Raw genomic sequence first — 26,130 nt, 5'->3', positions numbered from 1 at the left:
TGTTCACTGAAATGCAAAGCTTCTGTTTGAAGGCTTCTTATGGATCATATAATGCCAGCCCGTTCTCATCCCAAGGCGTCATATTCTGACGCTTTTGACATTTCGTCTACATCCAACGCACTTGGCACCCTTTAGCGTCAATATGAGACGCAGATATATATGGGCCAGAAGGCGCCTCCTAGTGGTCTAACCCTAAACCTACCCCAAAACTAAACCTACCCATAACCGAACAAAGCTCTGTGCGTGTTATAGTGACGCTAAACGGTGCCATGTGCGTTGGATTTAGACGAAATTTCAAAAGTGTCACTATATGACGCCCTAGGATGAGAACGCATTGATAATGCTTGCCTTAAAGGCACAGTATGTAAGTTTCGCTGCTAGATGTCGCTTATTCAAATTCGATGGAAAGCAATCCGACGGGACTCAGACAGAAATCATGTTCTTCTGTGAGCTAATGTATTAAAGTTTTATTAAGAGTTTTATTAGAGCCTGGGACATTTTACCGTGCTGTTTTTATTATGCTTATATGGCTCATTTTTAATAGGCTCATTTTACCACTCCCCCAGAGTTAAACAGTTGAGTATACCGTTTTTGAACCCATTCAGTCGATTTTCTGATATTTAGAAGAATATAAGTAACAAGACAGTTTCTGGTCCCATTGACTTCAGTAGTAGGAAAAAATATATATATATACTATGGAAGTCAATGGGACCAGAAACTGTCTGGTTACTGATATTCTTCTAAATAATCGTCTGAATGGATTCGAAAACGATAAAACTCAACTGTTTAACTCTGGGGGAGTGGTAAAATGAGCCTATTTCCAAAAAAAGTGGATTATCCCTTTAAATTACAATTGATCTCTTAAATTCACAATATTTTATTTCACTCTAATAAAAAAGATGCAGGTGCTGAATCACTACTCATGTCACTTTATCTGACGAAGTAAAATTGTTGGGTCACGCAGCCCTTTTTTATTTGGTCAAAAAAGTCATACTTAAAATATGTTTGAGTGTGTTGAAAGTTATGTTAACGTAACTCTGTGCATTCACTCGGTGGCTGTTATGAGACACTTGTTGCACATTGCATGCTAGATCGATATTAGAATATATTAATTAAAGATGGATGACTTGTGTGGCTAAATGGCATGCAGTTAAATTTAAAATATATTGTATGGTGGAGAAAAATGCTGTATTAGGCTACTACTACAAATACAGCTTATGTTTGCCACTTGACAAAATACTGTTGCCTTTGAGGCATGGTACAAAAATCCTTTTTTTGTGTTTTTTGACAATTTTGACAACTTACATATTGTTCCTTAAGAAACAAATGGGTCTGGTTTTACAGACAGCTTAGATTGAGCCATGAGTAGGCCGTAAATTAGGAAGCTTTTATAAACGTTCTTTTGAAAAAAAACAAAACAACAACAACAACAACAAAAAAACATTAACATATCAGTGCAGCTCAAGTTAAGACAGCTCAAAAATGCTTGGCTTAAGCTTTGTGAAACCGGGCAATGATGTAACTAAATTAAGTATAGATAGTTACAAACTACAAAGTCGTTACTAAGCCTCCATTGAGAATTTATTTATTTTTTTGAAAAGTAATATTCATAAAGTTTCTACGCCGGATTATGAATCCACTTAATGTTTTAGCTATAGCCAAAGTAGCGATACACCGCGCGGGCGTCTACGTTAACCAGACTAATAAAATGATGTCACGCAGGCTGTGCTTAGCCCCTTCAGTCAGCCTCACTGAACACACAGCGTTCGTCACGAAATGGGCGGGTCTAAGGTGAATAAATGTGTGACTATTGGACATTCCATCTGCCTATCACTTCTTGTCGCCTTTCTATTGGCAAGTAGCATGCGGGTTTATCTCTCCATCTCTTGCTGCTCTTGTATAAATGCCGCTTACTTTTCTAACATCAACCTCCGCCGGAAATTATAGTTCCTTTTATCAATTCATTTTTCCTTGAAGCATATCTATTAAACCTTGACTGACAAATAATTAACAACCATTGTGCGCGTCCTGACTTATCACTGCATTTTAATCCGTAGTCCTTGTCGAAAAAACTCTTGACTCCCCTGGGCACATGAAACTGGACACCCGAGCGTTTGAGGCCCCTCTTTCCATGCGGAGGAATACATTGTTGCTGCTCACAATGTGGATGGAGGTGGTCAAGATGTCTACTAGAAGAATGAATTCACCTCAATTGTAACAACATAAAGGAAGTCGTGGCGCGGGGTTGTTTGGATACAGACCTGCAACATTGTATTTGTGACGTTTGTGTTTTGTAGGAGGATGTCAAAGAAGGAATAACACACATTGTTGCGCCTATCAGCCTTTAATGCGCCGTGCTTCAAATTCTTTCAAGTTTTATGTTTTTTTCCCTGCGAGATTCAACCCTTCTCTTTTACAACTGGATGTAATACAACTGATAAACTGAGGTAATGCTCTTTGGTTATTTTGTTGTGTTTTACTGGGTTAGTGCGTTGAATAATTTTAGCGTCTCATTTACATCAGAGAAGTCACATAATTGCGTATTGAAGTTCAATTTAGCAAGTTTTTGGGATGTCTGCTTATGGAAGTGGGGGGATGCAGAGTTTTTTTTTTTTTTGTTTTTTTTTTTGCTTGCTTAGTGGCTGTGGTGGTGGTGGTGGGAAGTCCTGCCCAGTTTTGTGCTGGTGGTCTTTAACCCAGTTCTATCCTAACAGAAATGACTCCTTTGTCCTTTTATCAAAGTAAGGATTAGTTTTGTGGGGCGCGTATGAGTTGAACTGACTAAGAGCGAGAGCTGTCATTGCAAATTTAATTGACAAATTACTAATGGCTGAAAGTTACATATGCTACATTTGTTACACTTGTTAAAATGTATCACTTCCTACTAAACTTGAGCATCTAGTTGTAGTACGTTGTATCCATGTTTGCTTTTCGCAAAGCCTTTTGGTTAATTCGGTTACTTCGTTGAATATTTTTGGCAGGAAATTCCTCGTGCCCCCACCCCCACTCGCCCTCATCAAATCGCGAGTCTCTTGAGGAAAAGTTGACATTTTGTCTCGGCACTTTTATTAACTTTAGCTTTATCCCCAGCCAAGCTCGTACGTTTATCTCACAACACCATGTATAACTGAGAATTATCGGCCGCACGCCTGGTTAATATTGATTATAATGCCGTGCTTATCAAAATTACGTGCGTGCGATCGATGTGGCCTATCGGTTTTTGAAATGGTTTGCTATCGGAATACAATAAGTTTACAACTGAGAATAAATATTGACATTGTTCATGTCTGAGTAAGCTTAGCCCTATATACACAAAGAAATGGACGTGACTAAACACTTGTTCCACTTTCAATAATTCAGATGTTTTTTTTTTTTAAATAGGCTAGATCTTTTCGTGGTTGCTATATTTTCCGTATTTTTATTCGAAACGTGGATTTACCTCGGGTAAATTATGGTGCTTAGTTAGTGGCAACACTGTTGCGCTCTCTTACAGCCTCCAAATAAACGGCAGTGATTAGGCTATAGCAGACAATTTTAACGAAATACCTTCCAAACGCTTGTTTTTGTTGTCACCTCATCCGTTTATTTTATTTTACCATAGGTGTGTGTGTGAGGGAGAGAGAGAGAGAGTCAAGAAAGGAACCTTTACCGTTAGCGATGGAAATCGAAGGAATTTTAACGATTCAGTTTCCTCATCATGATTCTGGTGTCCTAACGATTCCTTGACGGGTTTAAAGCTTTTGGCGAATTAATGTTTTGAGAAAAAAATTGCATTTTCAACAGTCTATTGGCAAATTGTGTGGACATTTCAGATTTAAACAGAACCGGGATTGGCTAAGCTAATAGGCTACACTTTTTGCAAAGGTGTGTTCACACTTTTACAGACTTTTAGGGACACCATTAACGCAATTTTTAAAACCGGGCTTAATTCTAAATGCAAATAGTAAACAAACAAAAGGTAACACAAATTAATTTACTAGGCCTATATGATGTAGGCCTGTTTTGCACGTTGTCAAATGAACAACCAGTCAGTAGGGTAATTTTGCTTAAGTCAGGTTCATTTCGAATCCGATATAACGAAAGAAGAGCTTGCTAGATTAATTCATCAACAAAACCGACTGAATCGTAAGTATTGTTGATGCACGGCACAGAACCGATTCATAAGAGTCGTTCGTTCGAAAAATGGAATCACGCTGGTTGCGCTGTGTTTTGCATCACCTAAAGAATCGGCTCGTAGAGTCATTAGTTCAACTAGTAGTCTGATCCATAGGTCTGATCGCGTATTTCATGCTGTAGATTCAATAATAATAGGAATTGGAAAATTTTTCAGAATACCTTGATCTGTAAGCGTGAGAACTGATAAAGGACATGAAGCCTACGTCATAAATCATGCGTTTCCATTTTTCATATTAGGCCTAAAAAGAACCGGTTTTCGATTTCCAACCCTAATAGGCTAACTTACTGGACTTCACCTTGTACGTCCATCAGCAGGGATGATCATAGCAGTTAAAACAGCTTCATGTCTAGTTTCTGAGACATTGGTCAGATTCTACATGGAGCAATGCCAGTATACTGAGTGAAATATATTTTTACGTGTGATTTGCCTTTGTTTTGTATGGATTTGGATATCTTTATCGTCTTTTTTTACTGAGGGGCTACATGTTTTTATTCAGCTGCTTTTGTTTGTGAGTCAAGAAAGCAGTGTGAATAAAATGTATTTGCAAGGTGTAAAAACACTTTTATTTTAGCCATTGGCTTGCAATAGTGTTATAATCAGACTGTTGATTGGAAAGGCTAAAAAGAAGTGCTAAAGACACCACCACCTGTTGGCATGCAATATACTGGACTCTTTAAAGGGATAGTTCACCCAAAAATTGAAATTACCCCATGATTTTCTCACCCTCAAGCCTTCCTATGTTTATATGACTTTCTTCTTTCAGACTAATACAATCTGAGTAATGTATATATTGGGTCTTCCAAGCTTTATAATGGCAGTGAATGATTTTGAAGCCCAAAAAGCACATCCATCCATGATAAAAGTATTACATATGGCTCCCGGGGTTTAATAAAGGCCTTCTGAAGTGAAGTGATGCGTTTAACTTTATCAATTAGCTTCCAGCATGCATCCTGAATGAAAACAGAAAGAAGAAAGTCATACACCTAGGATGGCTTAATTGTAGGTGAATCATGGGGTAATTTTCATTTTTGGGTGAACTAACCCTTTAAAATGCCACTGAGAAAAAGTTGTTTTTTTTTAGCAATATTTGACCATTTCATTGTATGTGATCAAGCGAGCAACATTTAAAAACATTTTACTCCTGTTGGACGTTGTTTAAATGTTTTCCTCTTTGTTTGATGGTCTCCTTTATGCAAAACTACTGGCCAGATAACTATAAATCACACACAGGATAGAGATGTACAATAAGTTAAGAACACTGATTTGCATGTTCCATGTGCTGATTGTTTTATGGAAACTGATTTATTGCTGTTTAGTTTCATTGCTGTCCTGTTGCATAACACAATATTATTAAGAGCGATTGATAACAAAACTGGTTGAGGACATATGAAGAGTTCATATGCAAAAGCCTCTAAGTGCCATTTGAAATTTTGTTCTAGAATGACCATTTTTATCAAGCTTGTGCATTTAAGTTAGTTCAGTAATTTCACTTAAATGACAATTAATAAGGTAATCTTCATTGCCATTTAAGTGAAATTGTTGAACTTAAATATACAAGCTTCATAAAAATGATAATTTTAGAAGAAAATTTCAAATGGCACTTAGAGGCTTTTGCATCTGAACTCTTCATATATAGAAAGTCTGATACATTTTTTTTTTTCTAGCTATATCGTTGTAACGCAAGTCTAAGTGTAAAACATACTGGATGTCTTTGGCCAAATTTATTATCAGGCAAGTTTTAGATTTAAGATTGAATTCTTGGACAAAGATAATAACTTGGCACTGCTGTTTTGTGAAACCTCCTCAAGCAATGCATAGTTAGTTAATTAAAAATAGTGTAGTTTTTCAATCCATGACAAGAAATTTGGGACATTTACCAGCAAATGCTGGTAAAATACTTTTATGAGATATGTATAGTATAAGTACAATACACTTCCACTTCTATCTACTATTCCATACGACGACACTTGACTTGCACTTCATCACTGCCTTTCTCATTCATCTGCTCTTTAGACGGCTCGCCACAGCTGTCTCTTACTTTGCTTTTCTCCTGCAGGGTGCTTTAAAGACCGAGTGGTATGAACGAGGCGCACCAGAGAATGGCTACAGTGGGAACAGATAAGGAACTCAGTGACCTGTTGGATTTCAGTGCGGTAAGGAAGAAACTGGAGTCTGTCATTGATCTGGACAAAAATTGCTTTATAGATTTGCATCTATTCTTATTTTCTTATACAAAATCTGACCTTGGAGTCAGGGGTTATCAGTTTTTCTTAATTCCTCTTCGGACTGATCACATCTCAGGTCGCAACGCTGAATGTATGGAAGCGTTGTTGGTGGCTATAAACATAACGGATCATTAAATCATGTGCAATCCTCCGACTGGCTCCTGAGGAGTGTGGTTTGCCATTTGAAACGTCTTCGGCATAATAACCATCCCTCAATCCTCTCTAATTTTAACATCTCGCCATTTTTGTTTCTCCTTATCCTTTCGTTTATTATTCTCCATTCACCTGTTGTTAAAAAAAATGATTGTTCCTGGTGGTCATGCCATCTAAATAGCATTAAAGAATAGCGAATATAAAAATGTTAATCGTTTGATTCATTGGATGGATCGACCATGCTTAATTTATTGCATTGGAAAATTGCCATCTACCGAAGCAGTGAATCAATTAAGACAATACTTTGATAATCAGACGTGCCAGACCAAATGCATTATGGTCTCACATCTAATTACAAATTGTTGATGGTTTAGTCACTCTCTCATATCGCATGAATTTTCCAGCCTTGAACCTTTGCAAAAACCAAAGGATTTGCGGATTATGCATTCAGAATGTTTCTCGTGGTGTAAAAGATGTTTCACATCATGAAAAATGCCTACCACACCAGAATGTCCCTCACTGGCACTCTCGCTGCGTACAGGTTTATCTTTGCACTTCAAAACCAGAGACATCATATATCCAAGTAAACAGGTGTAAAACCTTCAGACCTACAAATTCTTTGTAGTTTAAGACAAGGATGCATCTTTAAAAAGCTGTAGGCTACTACTTTATGAGAGTGTTTTTCTTTTAAGATTCATTAAACGTTTGAACTAGCTAAACTTGATGTCACATTGCGTCAAGCCTATAGTGAAGTGAGTTTTCTGTGATATGCTACTATGCTTAAACTCGATCTGTTTCTTATTTATCTGTTGTAGATGTTTGCGCCACCTGTGGCTAATGGGAAGAACAGACCAACCACACTTGCTAGCAGTCAATTTAGTGGTTCAGGTAAATATTCACTACTAAACGCATGCCTTTTTTTGCTTGTTTATAGAGAAATGTCCCATTACTTGGCCATATTTGTGCATTTCATGAGTTTAAACTGGTGTTTGTTTTATTTTTATAGCAGTTGAGGTGTTTGGGCTAGTTGCTAAGTGCTTACTCCTCTCAACAGAGCTAGAGAACATGCTTCTTCTTGTATTCCTAAATCCCCTCTTTTATGAATACACTGTAGTATATCCAGAGTCAAAGCTTGGGGCATTTTTGCATCCCTTTGAACTGTTCTGTTGAAGCACCTATTGCACAAACTTGTACATCATAAAAACTTTGTTAGGTCAAGAGGAGGGACTGATTAGTTGCATTGCTGTTTGTAAAAAATGGTTGAGTTCTGAACATTTTAACAGCTCAAATCTCATTGTCTTTGTTTCTATGTTTGTCATCTTTTTCTTTATAACCAGTTGCACATCCCACTATTGCATGTTATTTTTGCTCCCATTGTTGGCTGGTTTTGCTCACAGTTAAGATTGTTTCACAAGCTGTCAAAGGCATGAACGTCCCATGCGTTTCTCTTTAAGTCTTTCCAGCCTATCTGTCTGTCTCCCAATCGACACTCCAAACATTAGCCTTGAATAAGAACAATCTGAGAACAAAGACTTAAATAAAGGCCTTACGGTCTCCAAACGATTCCCCACCCCACAGCGTAAAACACTCCTCCCCCCACACAAGAAAACACTTTCTCCCCCTGCCAACTGACAGGAAATGGACCTACTCTGCAACAAAGCTCTCTCATACCTCCCACCACCCCGCAGGAGGCCGCATGAAAACAGCAAAAGAAACACCGTGAAAGATCACCAGCTTCACTCTCGGTCTGTGGTGGCCTAAAGTGCCAATTACGTAGTAGGGCCAAGCTAATGTCTCAGTTGGAGATTTTTATTGCGAGAGCTACCTGACACCGAGGTGACCCCGACTCTTAAATCTGTCACTTGGGAGATGCTTCTAGAAGGTCTCCACATCAGTCAACATAAACCTCACCCTGTAAACTCTATATAACAGGATATGACATGTTCTCAGATTCACTATTGAGAAAAAAGGGCCAAGGGACAGTTCTACTGAAGTATTCGGTGTAACTCTTAAAGTAAGGGTTCAGTAACTCTTAAGCTCTGTGGTGGCATTATTTGTTGGCATGTCCTCATTTACCATAGAAAACAATTGACTCTATCCTCCGCTTTTTATTAAGAAGCATTTTAAAGGTTTTTAAATCACTTATGTTTGTCCTTAAATTGTATTTTTTTTAACTGCAAAGTTGTCCGTTTATTGTTGAGACCACTGTTCCAGCCAGAAACTTTAAGTTATTCATCACCAATGAAATTTGTGTGTTTGGAGTCATCTATTCGTTTTTTTTTTGCAAACAAATTGTCCAAAAGTTTCAGGATTTATTGATATTACATGGTCATGGCAGGAATTGCAAGTTTTGTTTATATTCTGTACAAGCAAGGTTATTATTAGTCTTGTGTTAAAACGTATGTCTTCAAAACTGTGTGATTTAACATTTATTGTGTTGCCTTGTACATTTTTTTACTTTTAAAGAACAATGGGACAAGTCGTATTTTATTCTCTGTGGTAACGTGACAAATTCTGTTGTAGAGCTTGACTTTTATTCAACCTAAAACATTCCTTAAAAATCCCCAAAAAGTGTTGTAACATAAGTTGTGATCTTGAATTAAACCTTTTTCCTTGCATGGACTGGATAACTTTTCAGCTTTAAACCGTGATTTACAAATTGGCCAGTACTTAAACTTCCGACTGTCCCCTATGATTCAACATGAAAATCCACAAAGTAAGGACATCTTTAGGGGAAGCATTGGCCTTCAGAAGTGCATCTGTTCCTCAAGACAAAAGTGCTCGGAAGGGTGCTAATTGCATTAGGCCATCTCCTCCCCCCTCCTTGGGCATAGCCTTGCTGTTTGCAGGAGTTCTTGCATGGGAGGACTTCACCAGGCGTCCTCTCGCTCACCTCCACAGCTGCCCAACACGTCACCCACTGAGGACAGCGTTAGGACAGGACAGAGCCCATTTCCCCTCAGTTACACCCCAACATGCTAGCACATTTGCACACACCTCAAGTCTTTATGACTTCACATTTTATATCTGCTGCGATCTGAACATGAATAATGGCACACTGTGGAGCTGATGCATTTGAAGGAGTGTATAAAGGAAATGATCTTTCCTCAATGCAGGAAATGGAATCAGTTCCTGCTTGAGTGAATGTCAGATTTATCTTTTGTAGAATTGCATTTTGATGCCTGCAGCAAATAAGTGGCCAATAACTCAAAAGATAAATTGCGTTGTATCCTCGCACAAAGCCACGTCGTATATGCAAAACCAAATCTGACAGAAAAAGCACAGGTTTAGTTTGCTAATATGGTCGTTCAAATTGTCAGTCCTACTGACAAATGCCATCCAAAGCCAATCGCCATGTTAAACCTCTTATATGGTCCTTCGGCATCTGAATCCGTATCTCTGCCACTTCAATTTTTCCCCACATAAGATGGTTCTGCCAGGGAGATTCTTTCACTCACTCAGTCAGTGCCCACTTCATTTCCCATGCTGCCTGCGTGGGCTCCATAGATCACGGCTGTCAGCGTGGATGTCGCTATTTGCTCTGCTTTGTTAGCTTCATCACTCATGCTCAGCCTTCAGTGGCCGCTCTGGCTGAGACCCCCTCTTCTCTCACACATTTTTAATTAGACCTAAAAAAAATCAAAAGGAGAATATGAATATTCATAAACCAACTGCATTAATATGCACAATTATGCAAATCAGCATGCAATTAAGCCATGTGTCTTTGGAGAGCTTTGCATTAAGGCATAAGACAGGAGGCAGAGGGGAATGCTTTATGAGGAATTTCTGCTCCAGTACACTTTAAAACGTTTCCGCAATGTTTTTGAATATCCATATTTCTACATATAAAGCATATTGATGGCAATGAGGAGAACCGTGCACGCACACTACATATCCTGTATGCCATGTTCTGAGACCTGTGTTGTCCCTATGGGTCTCCACTCCCAATTGTACAATGATGCTAATTTTGCAATTCTTTGATCAGCCTGTTTTTGTTCTGCTTGCCGTGATATTCCTCCCCCCAACTTGTCTTAATGAGATCCAGTGACTGAATGAATGCTCCCTTTATGGTCAGTGATGTTGAGGCTTGCTGAATGACATGGATATTAGTGTGGTTTGATGGTTTTGGATGAGATCCAGAGACTTGTCTGACAAGCACCGAGAACCAGCCACCAAATGTCCAATGGCCTTATTGCATGAACGGAGAATTCAGAAGGTTCTTGATGGGAAGGATTAGTGTATGCCAGAATTGGAGAATTGGTCTGACAGCTTGTGATCAATTGCTTTGTAGGTATGGAAGAGCGCAGTAGTACTTGGGCTGCCGGAGATCAAAACAGTCCATCTTTTAACCAGGTACGGGCAAACCTAATGCCTTGTTGGCCGTCTAAAGGTGTTGTTGGGGCATGTTTTGCAGTTGACCTGCTTCTGTCTTTGCTTTTCCAGAGCTATGGAGAGGGTTCGCACTACAATGAACATGATGGACTATCTTCCCCATTCCTTGGCACCGGGATTAGTGGTAAGTTTTACCAATGTTTGGTTGGTTGATCTCAAAGCCGCTGATGTAGAAACTACCCCATGGGTTGCCTCAAGGTTGCCCAAGGTAGATGAGCTCATTTTTGGCCTCACCAAATAGATTCACTCTTTTAGAAGTCAATTCACTCGTAATTGACTTGAGATTCCTCCAATCATTGTGACTTTTGGACATATGTATTTGTTAACAACAGCCTCTTTTTTTACTCGTAGGTAAGAATGAAAGGGGTCCATACGCTTCCTTTGGGGGCCAGGTAAGTTGAATCATGTCAAAGAGCAACTCTTAAAAGTGCTTCACCTCCTTGATATCATCCTCTCTCTTTTGATCCAAACCCACCAATCTGTTGTTCCCTATAGCCGGGGTTCTTGCCCTCAGACATCGCCATGCCTTCTGCAGATGCCATGTCACCTTCCGGTCTGAAGTCAGGCTCTCAATTCTACCCTTCATACCCCAACAACCCCCGAAGACGCCCCTCTGATGGAGCCATGGGTAAAGAACATACATCACTTACTAGACTTGTGTTGGATCAGTCAATATTGAAAGAAAAAGAGTACCATGTCTGGTTAAATGTTTCACAGATCCCCAACCAAAAAAGATCAGGAAGCCGCCAGGACTGCCATCTTCAGTGAGTGACCTTTCCGAAATATTCTATCTCACCAATGTTTCCCATTTGAACGTTTTTCATTAATATCTCAATCTTAAGATATCATGTTTTTAATTATTAGGAAATACACAAGTTTTGCTCTTTAGCAATGGCTGATAAGCTTACCATAAGAGCTTAAGTACGTAAGAATTATATAGTGTCCATTACAGGAACTTTTAGAGTTGACTTCAGTATTTGTGACATCTGAAATGGTTTGACATTAGTCCCAAAGTCTATAGACAAGGGGCACCTTCCTACAGAGTTTAGCTGTACAATAGAGTTAACATGCCTGAAAGGGGTTGCCCTCCAGTTGGAGGATTGGACACCCCTGCTATAGATCTTATTCGGAGTGGAGGCATATTTAATAAAAGTCAGTGAGTGTTAGACATAACACTCCTAAAAGATTCTATTGATGTGTCAATCGATTAGCTGACAAAACATCCTTCCAGAAACATTCCAGTGGACAGACTTTTGATTGAACGGATGGTATGCGTTTTAATTTGCGTCAAAATAAGAAGACCTCTTCTTCTCTAAGGTTAATAATATTTCTGAACCTTTGGTAATTGCAAGTTGACATTAATTTGAGGAAACATGCAAGTAGCCATACCACTTCTTTTGACTAATGGGATTCGTAACTGTTGTTTCATAGTCTAAATCCACATTAGCTCAACACTTTGCCCTCTAAACCCTCTCCCCAAACACGATCCTACAGATTACCCATGCTAGACCTTATCCTCCCCCTCTTCCAAACTGACCCAGTTGTGAGTCCCGTTGCACTTTTCTCTCTCTCTCTCTCTCTCTCTCTCTTGCTTGTCTTAGCTCAGATTAATGGCTTCTGATGAGCTAGGGTTCTAGCTCCTGCTGAATCCCACTCTTTAGCTCAGTATAACTTCCTGTTGTGCCGCCACAGCATTAGAACACCTCAATGATTGTGTCAATGCTCACCTGCTACTTTTAGCATGCATTAGATATTTTAAGTTTAAATCCAAATATGGCTCAGCACTAAAGGATATTGATCCTTAACTTGTCTGGGCTTGCCTTGATCTTGTCGAGTGCATCAACAAATCATTGTGAGGATGTGTTTCCTGGTGAACTTCAGAGAAGAGGGCCATTCGCAGGTTTTTCCCCTCCCTCATTTGTTCTTTTATGTGGTTTCCACATAATCGACCAGTCTATTTTGCTCCACTCCTACCACTTCTTCAGCAAGACCTCTCCCCCCACTGTTCTCACCCCTCCCCTCTTCAGCCCAGCTGCCTGTGGAGTTGGACGGGCTCCAGGAGTAGGCAGATGGCTCTGTAATTAGAAGTGCATCTCTCCATTCCCATCCCACTTCTCCCTGTTAAATCAAATTACAGGCAAAAGAGAAATATCGCTTTGCTGGATTTGTATTCTCCACTGGCCCTAGACCCACCCGCCCGCCGGCGCCCCCTCCCTCCCAAACACTCGCTCATGTATGCGCACATACAGACAAACATACAAATCATACATGTTAAAACGTGCTTGTTGGTGAATACGCCGTGTGAACGTATGCCTCGAGGCTCCTGTATTCAGGCGAGTTTCCGACCATCATTCAGTTCCATTTAAGGCTTCCTATGAAAGATATACATTGTATATTAGTATAATTAAGTTATATAACTATTACTATTACAAACAAAACAAGTGCCTGGTTTTTCCATTTCAGTGTTATGGGAGATGTCATTACCCAGTGTGCTTAGCTTGATTTGGACTCACTCTTAGTGATTGTGCTCCCTGTAGCTGCCCTCCCTCTCCTTTTTGGCTCATGGGAGTGCGAGAGGAAGCGCCGACTGTGCCATGAGATGGCCGTGGCGCATTTCCCAGCATGCTCTGTTCTCTGTCCCTGCCACTTTATCTGAGGGGGCACTATGGAAACACGCGTACACGTCATTTGTACCGAAAACTACAAAGTGCTTGCCAGCTTCATGGGCTCCATACCAAGTTGCGCATTCATGTGAAAGCGATTTGCCTTGGTTTTTTTGTCCATATGAACCCTGTTACTATATGAATGTCATGTTTCTTTGTATCCTTCGTGTACTTTGTTTATAAATGCAGGTTTATGCTGCCACCTCTGGTGATGACTATATCCGTGACGGTGCTGCCTACCCGGGCTCCAAACCTGGCACTGTGTACCCAGGATCTTTTTACATGCAAGGTGTGCACATACAAGGGAAATACAATTATGCAGAAGTCTGTGCCACATCTAAAAACCCAATCTCCCCAAGCCCTAATGTGATGCTAATATTAATTGGTACATATTATGTTCACGCAGACATGTTGCAAACAGATTAAGCAATTATCTTGTAGTTTTGTTTGTTTGATTTGTTTAATATTAGGAACACGAACAAAAGCAAATGTGTCTGTGGATTATGATAGCATGTCTGCACTGGTTCTTGTGCTGACTGGTATTGATCCTTTGTGTTCATAGAGGGCCTACACTCCTCTTCGGACCCCTGGGCCCCCTCTGGACCCTTAGGTCAGTCAGGATACACGGCTATGCTGGGGAATTCGCCACACATCAATCAGCCTGGCTCCTTCTCCGCAATAAATGCACAAGACAGGATGGTATGGCTTCTGAAAGTTTTGAAGGTTTTGGAGAAGGGCTTAAATTTCAGAAGCTCCAATCACTGTGTTTGCCTCTACAGAACTACCCTTTGCATGGAGCGGACGTCAATGGCTTCCATTCGGGCTCCGCAGCCTATAGCCACTCGTCCTCCCTGAATGGATTAGACAGCATTTTGGGTAAATTACCTTCATCGTTTTAATTTAATGTCCTCTAGGTTGTGAAATGAGCTTGTAATTGGGTTCAGATTGGATCTTAAAGTTGATTCTTCTTGTGAAATCAATTTTGGTCTTTGAACTTGAACTATAATTGAGGAAATGGCCTTCAATCTTTCATTTTGATTTTGAATGGTTATTTTTAGTGGATTAGCAAATTATGGATCAGCTGGGGAGACATGACATTGACATAATAAATGAAGTTAATAAGTCCTCTTATTCTTCCCCACAGCCAATAGAGGCCCAGTTGCAAGCAGCTCAGGTGATGAGATCGGAAAAGCTCTTGCTTCGGTGAGTGAGCTTCCATTAATCACCATGAAAGAGCATTTGGCCACATTATTCAGACTTTCAATGATCCTTTCATTACAGATTATTATGTGCAGAGATTCAAATTTAGTCATGTTCCATGTATTTTTTGATTGACAGATCTACCCTTCGGACCACAACAGCAACAACTTCTCCTCCACTCCTTCCACTCCTGTGGGCTCCCCTCAGGGCATTGCAAGTAAGATACGCTGTCTTATTCTGTAAAAGGTAGATCCGGTTCATTAGATCTGTTTGTGTTGATTGGTACCAAGACAAATATGTGAATGCAGAATAAGCCAGAAGAATCGTAAATCGTCCTTTTAGATTGATGGGCTTTGTGTAGGCCGAGATGTGAATGTGAATATGAAGCTCTAGAGCGCCATCTTGTGTCACAATGGCATTCCACATTTTCCACACTAAGGCTTTGTTTCATGTTCTTCTCAGCAGGTGCAGCACAGTGGTCGAGAGCTTCTGGCCAGACTGCTCTGTCTCCTAACTATGAGGGTGGACTACATGCACTGGTAAGTTTAAAAAGATCCCTTTTCAATGGCCCAAGTGGGCAGTATTATTAAATACTATTATTTATATATTAAAAATTTTCCATTTTTAAAATACCGTATGTTATAAAATTTCTTGTATTTTATGTAAATATCAATAATATTTCTCCACAGCAGAACAAAATGGAAGACCAACTGGAGGAGGCCATTCACGTGCTCCAAAGTCATGCGGTGGGCCAGGCCCCGAGAATTCCTGGAGCTCATGCCGACATGCATGGCCTACTGGGTGCCGTCTCCACATCCAGCGGATCCATGGGGGGTCTCACTCAGACTTATTCCAACCCAGGACTGCCCCTAAGTAACAGACACCCTGCCATGGTTAGTGTGGAGACATAATACAATCATACTTTACAATTTTGAACTAAGTTCACGGTTCCAAAAAATTAACTAGTTCATACTGAGAGAGCGTGCGTTCACTGACACCAGAATGAACGCGTTCACAGTAGCGTTCATCAGGCAGTAAAACAGTACGTTCAGTTCACATTCGCCCAGAATATGAACGAGTTCAATGAACGCATTCAGGCACAACACTGGTAAGTACACATAACGTAATAAAGACTCTAAAATAAAGTGTTACCTTAATATTGTTTAATACATAATATATGTTAATAATGTCAAACATTATAGTATTAGTATTTAGAAGGGTATACTAGGGCTGTCAATTTTAAATGTGATTAATTCAAAATCGTTAACGCGTTACAATAATTTAAATTGCGTCAACAACTTAATTTACGTCACGCAGTTAAATGTTGTTGGGAGTCGTGAGTTTATCACACGTAGCCTCTACAATGGCGCAAACACCTGTAACCCTGGTAGGCGAATAGAGACTCACGTTGTGTTATCAGCGAATTATTAATTTTAGTGTGTGTGTCATATTCTGTGATTGTTTCTGAAGAGCGTGAGCCTCACGCATCGCGCTGTGTGAAATACAGTCTGAGCTGAACGTCAAAACATCCCACTGCTGTGTGGCCGGATGATACGCAAAGTATCTTTCTTGGCTGGATAAAGCAAACCAGCATCTCGCTAGTAAAGTTTTGATGGATGAGGATTGCAATCAAGGTAAAGACAATTGCGGTGACGTACAGGAGTCGTGCAGTAAGCATGCGTGAGTCTGTTAAATTGATTCGTAAACATGTGGTTCTGTTTGGTATCGCAACTGAACTTATTTAAAATGTAAACAAGTGTGAAATCTGTTGAAAAACGTTTTATTTTTTATTTTTATGGGTGCTTTATTGTGCATAGATTTATGAATTTTATGGACTCCTTATAGTATATAGTATAGTGGACTCCTTATAGTAATGTTCTTTTCTTGGTTTACTTTGCTGGATAAACAGGTTAAATAGTGTATGCTTAACTTCACAATAAGTGTGTGATTAATCACTATTAAAACCATTATAACATATATATCAGAGCTGTCAATATTCAAGCCGTTCTACTGGGATGTTTATGATATTAATTAGTGAAATATATTCTTGGGCAGTGGCATTGGAAAATGGTTTCAGTTTCAGGGCTGAGAAAGAATATGAAATGTCAAAAATGTCTATATTACAGAGAAATTTTAAACCTTAGTATTGAGCATTTAAGATATAATTTAAGCTCTCAAGCGCATGCATAACGCTTGCTCCAGAGCAAAAATGATGATTATGATCGTGTTGGGAGAAAAAACGCAAGGAGACTGTCTGAAAACTAACAATTTATTCATTATTAATCGACTGCAAAGATGAAGTTGACGATGCTGATTCGTTATCTCTACAGTATAGTGGATGCGCCTTTATAGAGAAATGCATGTCAAGTTAAACATGAAACTAATTTAGCTTTCACACTCCACACAAACACTTGGATATGCGCCTAATAATGTTTATCTAGGTTAGCATTATCATAAAGTGGCTAACGTTGTGCTACTACTTCAAATGATGTACTAAATTTCTTCAAGTTTTTAGTGTGTGTGTGTGCATAACTTCAATGTAATTGCCTACTTTTTGTTACTTTTTTAAAATCGCAATACCTTCACTTTAGTTCAACAACCCAATCAGCAGCTACCGTTTCAAATTAGCATCCCAAAAAAAGTCACAACAGGACCGTAGTTTAGATCATGTAACACAAAACAATAATAATGCACCTGTGGGTATTGATATGTGCTAATTACTCTCCCTTGTTGCACTTGCCTGCAGGCTGGAAGCCATCATGACGACCATGCCTGCCTTCCTCCCAGCAGCACCCTGTTGCAGCCAGCTCATGCTTCAGGCACCCCACAGCCTGGAGGAGCACCGGAGGGTTTTAACAGTGAGCAGCAGTTTCAATTTCTCTTTCTGAACCAACCCAACATGTAAACAACAGATGCAAACCCTGAAAGTTGTGAGTTAGTTTCAGCGTGACGCATTTGACCGTTTTCTGTCTCCAGATTCGAGTTTGCCTGGAGGCTTGGCCCACTCCACGCATTCGTCAAACAAAGCCGACGTTAAGAATGAAGACAAGGAGGATGACGAGAACTCCTCAGTGGCCGATAAGTCTGAAGAAGAGAAGAAGGAAAGCAAACCGTCTCGCACTAGAGCAAGGTACATGTTCGCCCCGTAATACATAAACGGCTGGATGTTTTCAGAGCCAAAAACGCTCCGGCACATGATGGTTTGAAGCAAGTCTGCATTGTCTTAATATGATCTACAACAACAAATGTCTAAATTTCTGTCTGTCTTCACATCGGGCCAGGCCTGATTTCAAAGTGTTTGGGCATCCCCAACACACAAAACACACAAAATGTTTTATAGTGTTCTCCCCTCCCCCATTTCCCAAACTCTCACATTGTTTTCAGAAAGGAGGTGTTTGCCCATCAAGTCCTTTCAAGTTTATCAGACCAGGGAGACGAGTAAGTCTATCTCCCACCATAGAGTGCATGTTTGTGAAAGACTCCGGATGCTCACTTGATCGCTTTAAAACATTAAATGTCTGAATGATATTGTGTACTAAATGAATATACAGTGTGCTTCCATTGGCTTTTAAAGCCATTGAAACACTATAAGATGATTTTGACACAGGTGGGACTATCCTATATGACGTTTTCATGAGTACGAACTAGAATTGTAGGTCTTTGAATGTGCAAAATCAACAGACAAAGCTCTTTTTTATATAAATCTTTTAATTCAATGTTCATCTCTTGAGCTAAAAGGGGTTAGTGATGTTTATATACTACCAGTAAAACGTTTTCATTTGACTGTATATTGAATAAAGGTAGGTGAATGCTCCTCCTATGACGATAAGAAGCATGACAGGAGAGAGGGAACTGTTCGACTTGTTATAACTGGTTTGAATGTTCACATCCACTGGTATCATTCAGTTTGAACTGAATATTAAATGTGGTCTTTCTTAACACCTGAAGAAAATGGCGGAGCAAGTGGCAGTGAAAGTGAAAGTAAACCGCAAGCGGCATACTTGATATAAGTTTCAGAATAAAAGTCCTTACAATACGCCACATATATGGAACTAAGAACACGATCATCATCGTGAAATAGTTAAAATGATAAAGACAGCAAAAATATGAAATAGCACAAATTGAAGTATAACGATTATGATGTGAGGTGCATGCTGGGAGTTTGCATGTATGCTGCTTTTCTTCATTGGTTCAACTCATGCAAAAAATACAGGTAATTTTGTAAAGGAATGTATTCATTTTTCAAAGGGTTTGGGGTCAGTAAATTCTTTCTTTGAGATCTTTAAAACTCTTTTCTTTTAAACTTTCTGTAAAAATATTTAAAAAAAATTGCAGTACACCAGTTTTCAACATTGGTAATTAAAATTGTTTCTTAAGCAGTGAATCAGCATATTAGAGTGATTTCTGAAGGAGTTATGGTGCTGAAAATTTCGCTTTGTCATCAAATAAAATGAAATGAAAAAAAGTTATTTTAAATTGAAATAATATTTTACAATATTACTGTTTTTTGTAGTTTTTATCATATGTGGCCTTGGTGAGCATAAGAAACGTAATATATTAAAAAAATTACATAAAAATACACTCAAATACATAAAAAAAAAATCTTACCGACCCCAAACATTTGAACAGTGGTGCATATAGACAAAATATGTTTCTACTAAACTCATTTCATGTATGCATAAGCCTTTAGATCAGAAGGTATTTATCACAAGAAAACATTTATGTCAGGTGTGACCTAACATTTTACTGGTACAGCTTTGAGATATTTATAATGGTTTACAACTTTACATCTAATATGCTTGAGCAGGCACCCATTATTTATCATTTTTATTATTTATTTTTATTTTGTATATTAAGCATTTTTTTTCTTTAAATGTATTAAATGAAATGTAAATGTTATGTCATTGTCTCTCCGCAGTCTAGACAATGAAGAAGATGATGAGGATTTGCCGCCAGAGTTGAAGGTCGAGAGGGAGAAGGAGCGACGAGTGGCCAACAACGCACGAGAGCGACTGCGCGTGCGCGACATTAACGAGGCCTTCAAAGAGCTGGGCCGCATGTGCCAGCTGCACCTGACCAACGATAAACCCCAGACCAAACTGCTCATCCTGCACCAGGCCGTCAACGTGATACTAAACTTGGAGCAACAAGTCCGTGGTATGTGTTTTCATCCTTATTGTTGATTTTTCTGTATCTAAACAGAACATTTACTTGTATAATGCAATTCTGAATATTCATGGGGAAATTATAGGCTGGGACTAGATTGTGAAATATGTTTGTCTTTGATAAAACTGATTTGTCCATTTGGCCTTGTATATATGTCAACAGAAAATTCATTTTAAAAGGTTTTACATTTTAAAAAAGACTTATTTTATCAATGAAATGCTTTGTTACAAGGACAGCTATGCTTTTTAAAATTGAATACTTCCTTGAGTGAATCAACTGATGTTCATTTAGCATTTTTACAATAATTTTCATCCAGAACGCAACCTGAACCCCAAAGCAGCATGTCTGAAGCGACGTGAAGAGGAGAAAGTGTCCGGGGTGGTTGGAGACACTCAAATGCAGCTGTCCGGAGCACATCAAGGCCTTGGAGGAGATGGACGCAACTCTGTCAGTCACATGTGATCATGTGGTACGTTAATGTCCATTTATACATGGCCTCACTTTATGTAACGGGTTATGCTAACACTTTCTGTTCACTACTAGATATTTCCACCATTAAATTATGAACATAAATAGTATACAATGGCTACAAAACCTTTTCAGGCGCCAAAAATAAAGCATGCAAGATACAGTATATCACTACTATATCGATTGTCTGCCAATATTAGACATTTTCTTTTATTTATTTTATTTTATGTATTGGTCAAAATTGTATATTTAATTATGCATGCTCATTACCTTTGCCGCCATATTTTAAAAACATTCATAATTTGAGAAATGTATCTTTTGCCAATATCAAACCCACTATCCATTTTTCCTAATATACAATATCATGTGATGCCTAAAATTTACTTGGAAGTATTTAAAACTATTTATTTGAATATGGTGTTTTGTTTTTTTAATTTATTTAGACAATGGTATAGAATTTGAATATCTGTTATTTATCAGCCATGACATTTAAAATACAGGGGTTGGACAATGAAACAAAAACACAGTCTAATATTTTGTTGGAGGTTTCATGCCTTTATATACGTGGCCAATCTTTACCCATTTTACATTCCATCAGTAAGAACAGTGTGATGGTTGAATTAGCAGGTCAATAGCACAGTTGTACATGAAATATTGCAATCCACACAACATAATGGGAGAAATCTTGGATTTCAAAGAGGACCAATTGTGGGTGCTTATCTGTGACCAAGACAGCCAGTCTTTTACCCCTTTTCCACCAACAAGAACCAGGTACTGGTTCAGAGCTAGGGTTGGTGCCGGTTCGGAGTTGGTTCGACTGACGAGCTTTCACAGAACCGTTTTGCCTTTCTACAGGCTAGAGAGCCATCACAGAGACAGATCTTACGTCACTGTATTAGGGGTCGACCGATATGTGATTTTCAGGGCCGATACCGATTATTACAGATCAAATAGGCCGATAACCGATATTTTGAACCGATATATATATATATATTTATATATATATATAGGTTCAAAATATCGGTTATCGGCCTATTTGATCTGTAATAATGTAAATTAATGTCAAAATTAAGTTGACAAATACTTTATTTAAATGATTTTAAACATATCTTTGAATCCTATCCATATCCTTGAGAACTGTTATAAATAATAATAATAATAAAGTGCAGGGAGCACCCAGCAGCATTCTGTAAACATTTTGTAAAACTTAAAGACTCTATTTTAATGTTTAAATAAAAGTTTAGTAATCAAAAAGCATTTCTAATTCATTAAAATCATTAAACTTATTCAATTTATTTACAGTTTAACAAAAATTACATTTTTAGGGCTTTGTGAAAAACCAAACTTTTATTTTGACGGGTAGCCGTGGAGATCTTTGAATTTCCGTTTGTCTATGATGTGATGATAACTTTTCTCAGTTGAAGCATTTAAAAGCTCATGAAGTGACTAAGCGAGCGACTATGGAGATGTTGTTTATGCAATCATGTCCTCATATAATGATCCGGATGAGGCTGAAAACAGCGCAAGCGTCACGCGTGCTCCAGTGTGTGTGTGGTAAATGAAATTGCATTTCAAAATAAAATTATTTTATCGGCAAATCGGATTTGAAAATGGCCGATACCGATAACCATAAAAATGCTTAAAATCGGCCAGGCCAATAATCGGTCGACCCCTACACTGTATACATCTCATGTTGACACACAAACACACCAGGTTCGAACTGCCAACAGCGATCCAAAAGCAGAACGAGTCGTATGCTCTTCAAAAACTCCCGCAGCTTCGATCAATCCACGCCGCTCTGATGCATCTCGAACAAGCCTTCCATCAACAATGGTGGCCATAAACGTTACTATCAATGCTCATGGCTTTGCAAACCTACATTGGTATCCAAACACAGCGAATCCTGCACGGTCGTGCAGCTCGCCTTAACGGAGATTACAATCGAGCTGCCATTAGCATGATTAGCTGCTATTTAAAAAATGGCGGTCACAAGTTTCTGTTCGTCTTGTTTGTCACGGTAACCTCGCCCCCAGCCGCTGATGTAAGAGGTTCTTTCTTCTAGACCAGCAATGATTTGGTGCTACTTAAGAACCACTTTTACTGGTTCGGAGCTGGTGCTTTGGTGGTCGAAAAACAAAAAAGGATTTGAAACTAAGCTCTGGCTCCGAACCAGCACCAGCTCTGCCTTGGTGGAAAAGAGGTATTTGTGGTGTATCAAGAGCCATGTTATACAGGGTAATGTCGAGCAAAGGATGAGCCACATCCGACAGTAACTGTTGACGCAAGACGAAGCTATCTGAAAGGGGTGTCCGGGTACTAACCTTAATTGTATCCAAAAAACAAAACCACAGCTTCCCAACTCGATGCAGAATTAAATGCTCATCTCGACTCTCCTGTTTCCACCAAAACTGTTCAAAGAGAGCTCCACAGTGTCAATATTCATGGTCGGGCTGCTATTGCCAAAACTTTGGTCACTCGTGCCAATGCCAAATGTCAGTTTCATTGGTGCCAACAGTGCAAATCTGTGGACAATGTGAAACATGTATTGTTCTCTGAGTCCACCCTCACTATTTCCCACATCCGTGGGTGTCACAGTATGGTGTGGAGAAGCCCGAAAGAGGCTTAACATCCAGACTGTTACATGCCTAGAGTAAAGCATGGGGTGCATCTTTGATGGATCAGCGTGTCACTGCCAAGGGCTACCGAACCATTCTGAAGCACCCAATGGTTCAAACGGTGTACCCTGAAGGAAGGTACCCTAATACACAAAGCACGACTAGTGACAGAATGGTTTGAGTAACATGAAAGTGAAGTTGAACATCTCCCATGGTCTGTACAGTCAGGGTGTTTTGGAGGAACGTGTTTCCTCAACCAAATCTGATTATTTTATTTTATAACCGCTTTATTTCAATTAATCGTTAAATACGTTTTATTTAACGATAACATTAATATAAATCCCTCAACGTGGCTGTTTTCTTTCCTTAGATCCAGTGAAATTTCTTGGGGCTCCTGGAAGAAGTGACCTTGGATCTCTTCCACCGTTCTCATCCTCTCTGTGCATATCGTGACTCGGAAAGCATATCATCCACGAAATAAAGAGATGCACCCTTCAAACCATTTCGGACAAATGAACCCGACCCGCCAAAACTGACACAGATTTTGTCCGTGATCACTCCAGACCGCAATTACCAGCACAAATGTGAAGAACTCTTTCTCAAGTCGTTTTGTATTTTTCTGCTTCCCAACAACGATGGATCATAGGAATAGACGCATTCTGATCACAACTGACATTTTTTTCCACTGCAGAGAGTTTTGATCGAAAGACGAGACAAACGTCAGTTTAATCATGGATTTGTGCCTAATTGTTACGTTTTATATAAGACGCAAACTGCTTACTCGTGTGGAACAAAAAGTTTGGGAGTTGCTTGTATATGAGCAAGTCTTTTTTTCTTCTTCTTTTTTTATGTGGTTTGTCATTCCCTACTGAAAGGTACAGTCTTACATGCATTGTGTAACCAAACCCCATGAGAAGTGGGGCGAACCTGTGGTGCTTTTGAGGACGGCATTTCCTAGCAGGCCTCTGCTCTCTGTGGGCCAGGGCTCTTCCAGAAAGGGAGAAAAGCACATGGGCATTCGCAGCTCTCCAGACTGTTTCATCTCTTATGGAAATATCACGCATCATCAGCTCTCACAATGCTATTGACAAGTTCAGCCAATCGGAAGAAACTGCTTCATAAAAGGAACATGAGATTTTGTTACAATGACAACAATGCTTGGATTGGATTTCCAAGCACAAAATTGCCAAGTTGACCTTTCACCTCTTTCCTTTCGTATGCCCTTTTATTTTTTCACCAGGATACGTCATCACTCGCTCGCATCGTTGCCAAAAGTCTGAAAGTGTACACAAGTCCACCTCATGCATAGCATATGTAATGGATGTTGTTTCGATTTGAGAAAAAAAATGTAAGAATATATATAAATATATATATTTTTGTTAGTCTATACATTGTAGATTTCTAAATAACAAAAACATATTAGTTTGAAGTGTAGAGTCTATAGCGCAAGCGAACGCTCCGATGCGCCGTACGATTTCTAAAGACCCTGCGTATATTTTCAGAAACGCAGGGTTTGGGCGATGCGACCCACCCTTAATTTTATCCCAGATGCCCCTCAATAGCTCTATGCTCATGATAAAGGGATTTGATAATGATGATTGAAGGCGTGTTGAGGTTTAAGGCCTCGCGATGGTTTCCTGATTTCAGGGAACTGTACGTCACTAGAAGTGTTCTTAGGCAATGGTGTAGTGCGTAAGCAACATTCGCCATCATTTCAGTCCCGCCAATGCACATAATGCAATTTGTTTGAATGTAATATTCAAATGTACACAATCTCACGTCTCCATCAGACTGGCTTACTGTGAGTTTAGTTGATCATATTGTCATTTCAAGGTGTACGTCTCAACCCGATTTTTGTCATGTGCGTGGGATGATGTTCCCTGATGGTTTGAATTATGTATGTACGGAAAAAATGGTGTTATAACCTGTGTAATTGTCAAAATGTCCACAATGGATATGATTTCTGAGTAATGACATTTCACCGTAAGGGGGATACTGAACTTAGGTTGTCCTAAAGTATAATGGAAACATAATATTAATTCTTGATAAATATAAAAAGTTCTTGAACATTTATATATCGTGGCCTTCTTATTCTCAAGACTGTCATTTTTTGAGAGTGATGCCTTGTCAGTGCCTAAACTTACTTTCATTGTAAACTTGACCATTTGTTCTATTATTTCAAAATGCAAAAATGGCTCATTCATCCTTTTGGATTTGTTTCTTTCTGGAAGCATCTGTGTTGTAGTATTTAATCTGCAATTTAGAAACATTGTAGTCTTTCATCCTCATTATTATGCTGTGTGTGTGTGTGTGTGTGTGTGTGTGTGTGTGTGAACCTTTTTGGCAATTTTAGGATTCTCTTCCTGTCATCTTTGGCTCAACTAGGTTGGAATTTGTTTGTTTTGTTTTTTTGCTTTCGAGACTCTAGTGTCCTGTGATCTGTGAAGCACACCAGAAAATTGAAGGATCTTGGTCGATTCATCAGATGGTGGCCGGAAACGCTAGATTGTTATTCTCAAGTAATTTTTGTATTATCCATCTGATACCATCTCAAATGCATGTTCATTTTGAAAGTATCTATAAAATATGAGTGCTGGACTTGTTTTTGCCCCCTGCTTAATGTTTTAGATGCTGGAGGAGTGTTGTCATGTCATCATGGATTTTCCTGTCTGAAATTACTTTCTTTTTATCCCTGAAGCATCTTGAATGTCCAACTGAGTGATCATTTTGAATGAATGGTCTTGCGCGGAAGTAAGATTGCTACCATGATTTCCATCAGAATTAAGAAGTGTGTGAATTTTACAGAACCTGGTGTCTTGCAGTTGCAGTAGGGACATGAACAATACTGCTGTTGTCTTCAGAGTGCCTCCGGTTTTTGTCTTTATTATTTTTCGTCTTTGTTTTTATAAATATATATATAAAGTAGGTATTGAGAACTGTCCTGTATATAACAGTAATGTAGCAATAAATGTGCCATTTTTAATAACAGAATTATACATTTTTTTCAATGTCTTGCTTTGGATCTTGTATACCTTCAAATGAGTTAAATAAAAGAAAACATTGTAATAAAA

General features: G+C 39.1%; 1 protein-coding gene across 5 annotated transcripts; it reads left to right on the top strand.

The window, feature by feature from the left end:
* The first annotated feature begins 1,923 nt into the window (after window positions 1-1,923).
* tcf3b (transcription factor 3b) lies at window positions 1,924-26,130 on the top strand. 5 transcript variants are annotated; one of them, XM_039695001.2, is made up of 21 exons: window positions 1,924-2,447; window positions 6,234-6,330; window positions 7,371-7,443; window positions 10,847-10,908; window positions 10,999-11,071; window positions 11,299-11,339; window positions 11,443-11,575; window positions 11,665-11,711; window positions 13,800-13,899; window positions 14,173-14,309; window positions 14,390-14,486; window positions 14,755-14,813; window positions 14,949-15,027; window positions 15,276-15,349; window positions 15,503-15,703; window positions 17,557-17,668; window positions 17,787-17,940; window positions 18,195-18,248; window positions 19,729-19,967; window positions 20,293-20,445; window positions 23,430-26,130. In XM_039695001.2, the coding sequence occupies exons 2-20, from the start codon at window positions 6,256-6,258 to the stop codon at window positions 20,436-20,438; spliced, it is 1,956 nt and encodes a 651-aa protein (XP_039550935.2). In that variant the 5' UTR covers window positions 1,924-2,447; window positions 6,234-6,255; the 3' UTR covers window positions 20,439-20,445; window positions 23,430-26,130. The 5 variants fall into 5 exon arrangements, with proteins under 5 accessions (XP_039550935.2, XP_039550934.2, XP_039550933.2 ...); XM_039695000.2 differs by having other exon boundaries at window positions 1,925-2,447; window positions 15,500-15,703; XM_039694999.2 differs by having other exon boundaries at window positions 1,925-2,447; window positions 15,273-15,349.

The sequence above is a fragment of the Pimephales promelas genome, chromosome 2 (genome assembly GCF_988280905.1).
Source record: "Pimephales promelas chromosome 2, fPimPro1.hap1.1, whole genome shotgun sequence".
Lineage (NCBI taxonomy): Eukaryota > Metazoa > Chordata > Actinopteri > Cypriniformes > Leuciscidae > Pimephales > Pimephales promelas.
The sequence above is the reverse complement of the archived record's forward strand: the minus strand, read 5'-3'. Positions and strand labels throughout refer to the sequence as shown.

Coding starts and splice junctions, on each gene's coding strand:
- tcf3b (XM_039694998.2), top strand. CDS start 6,256: ATGAACGAGGCGCACCAGAGAATGGCTACAGTGGGAACAGATAAGGAA. Junction 10,909..10,998: donor ACAGTCCATCTTTTAACCAG/GTACGGGCAAAC, acceptor TTGCTTTTCCAG/AGCTATGGAGAGGGTTCGCA. Junction 13,900..14,172: donor AGGATCTTTTTACATGCAAG/GTGTGCACATAC, acceptor TTGTGTTCATAG/AGGGCCTACACTCCTCTTCG.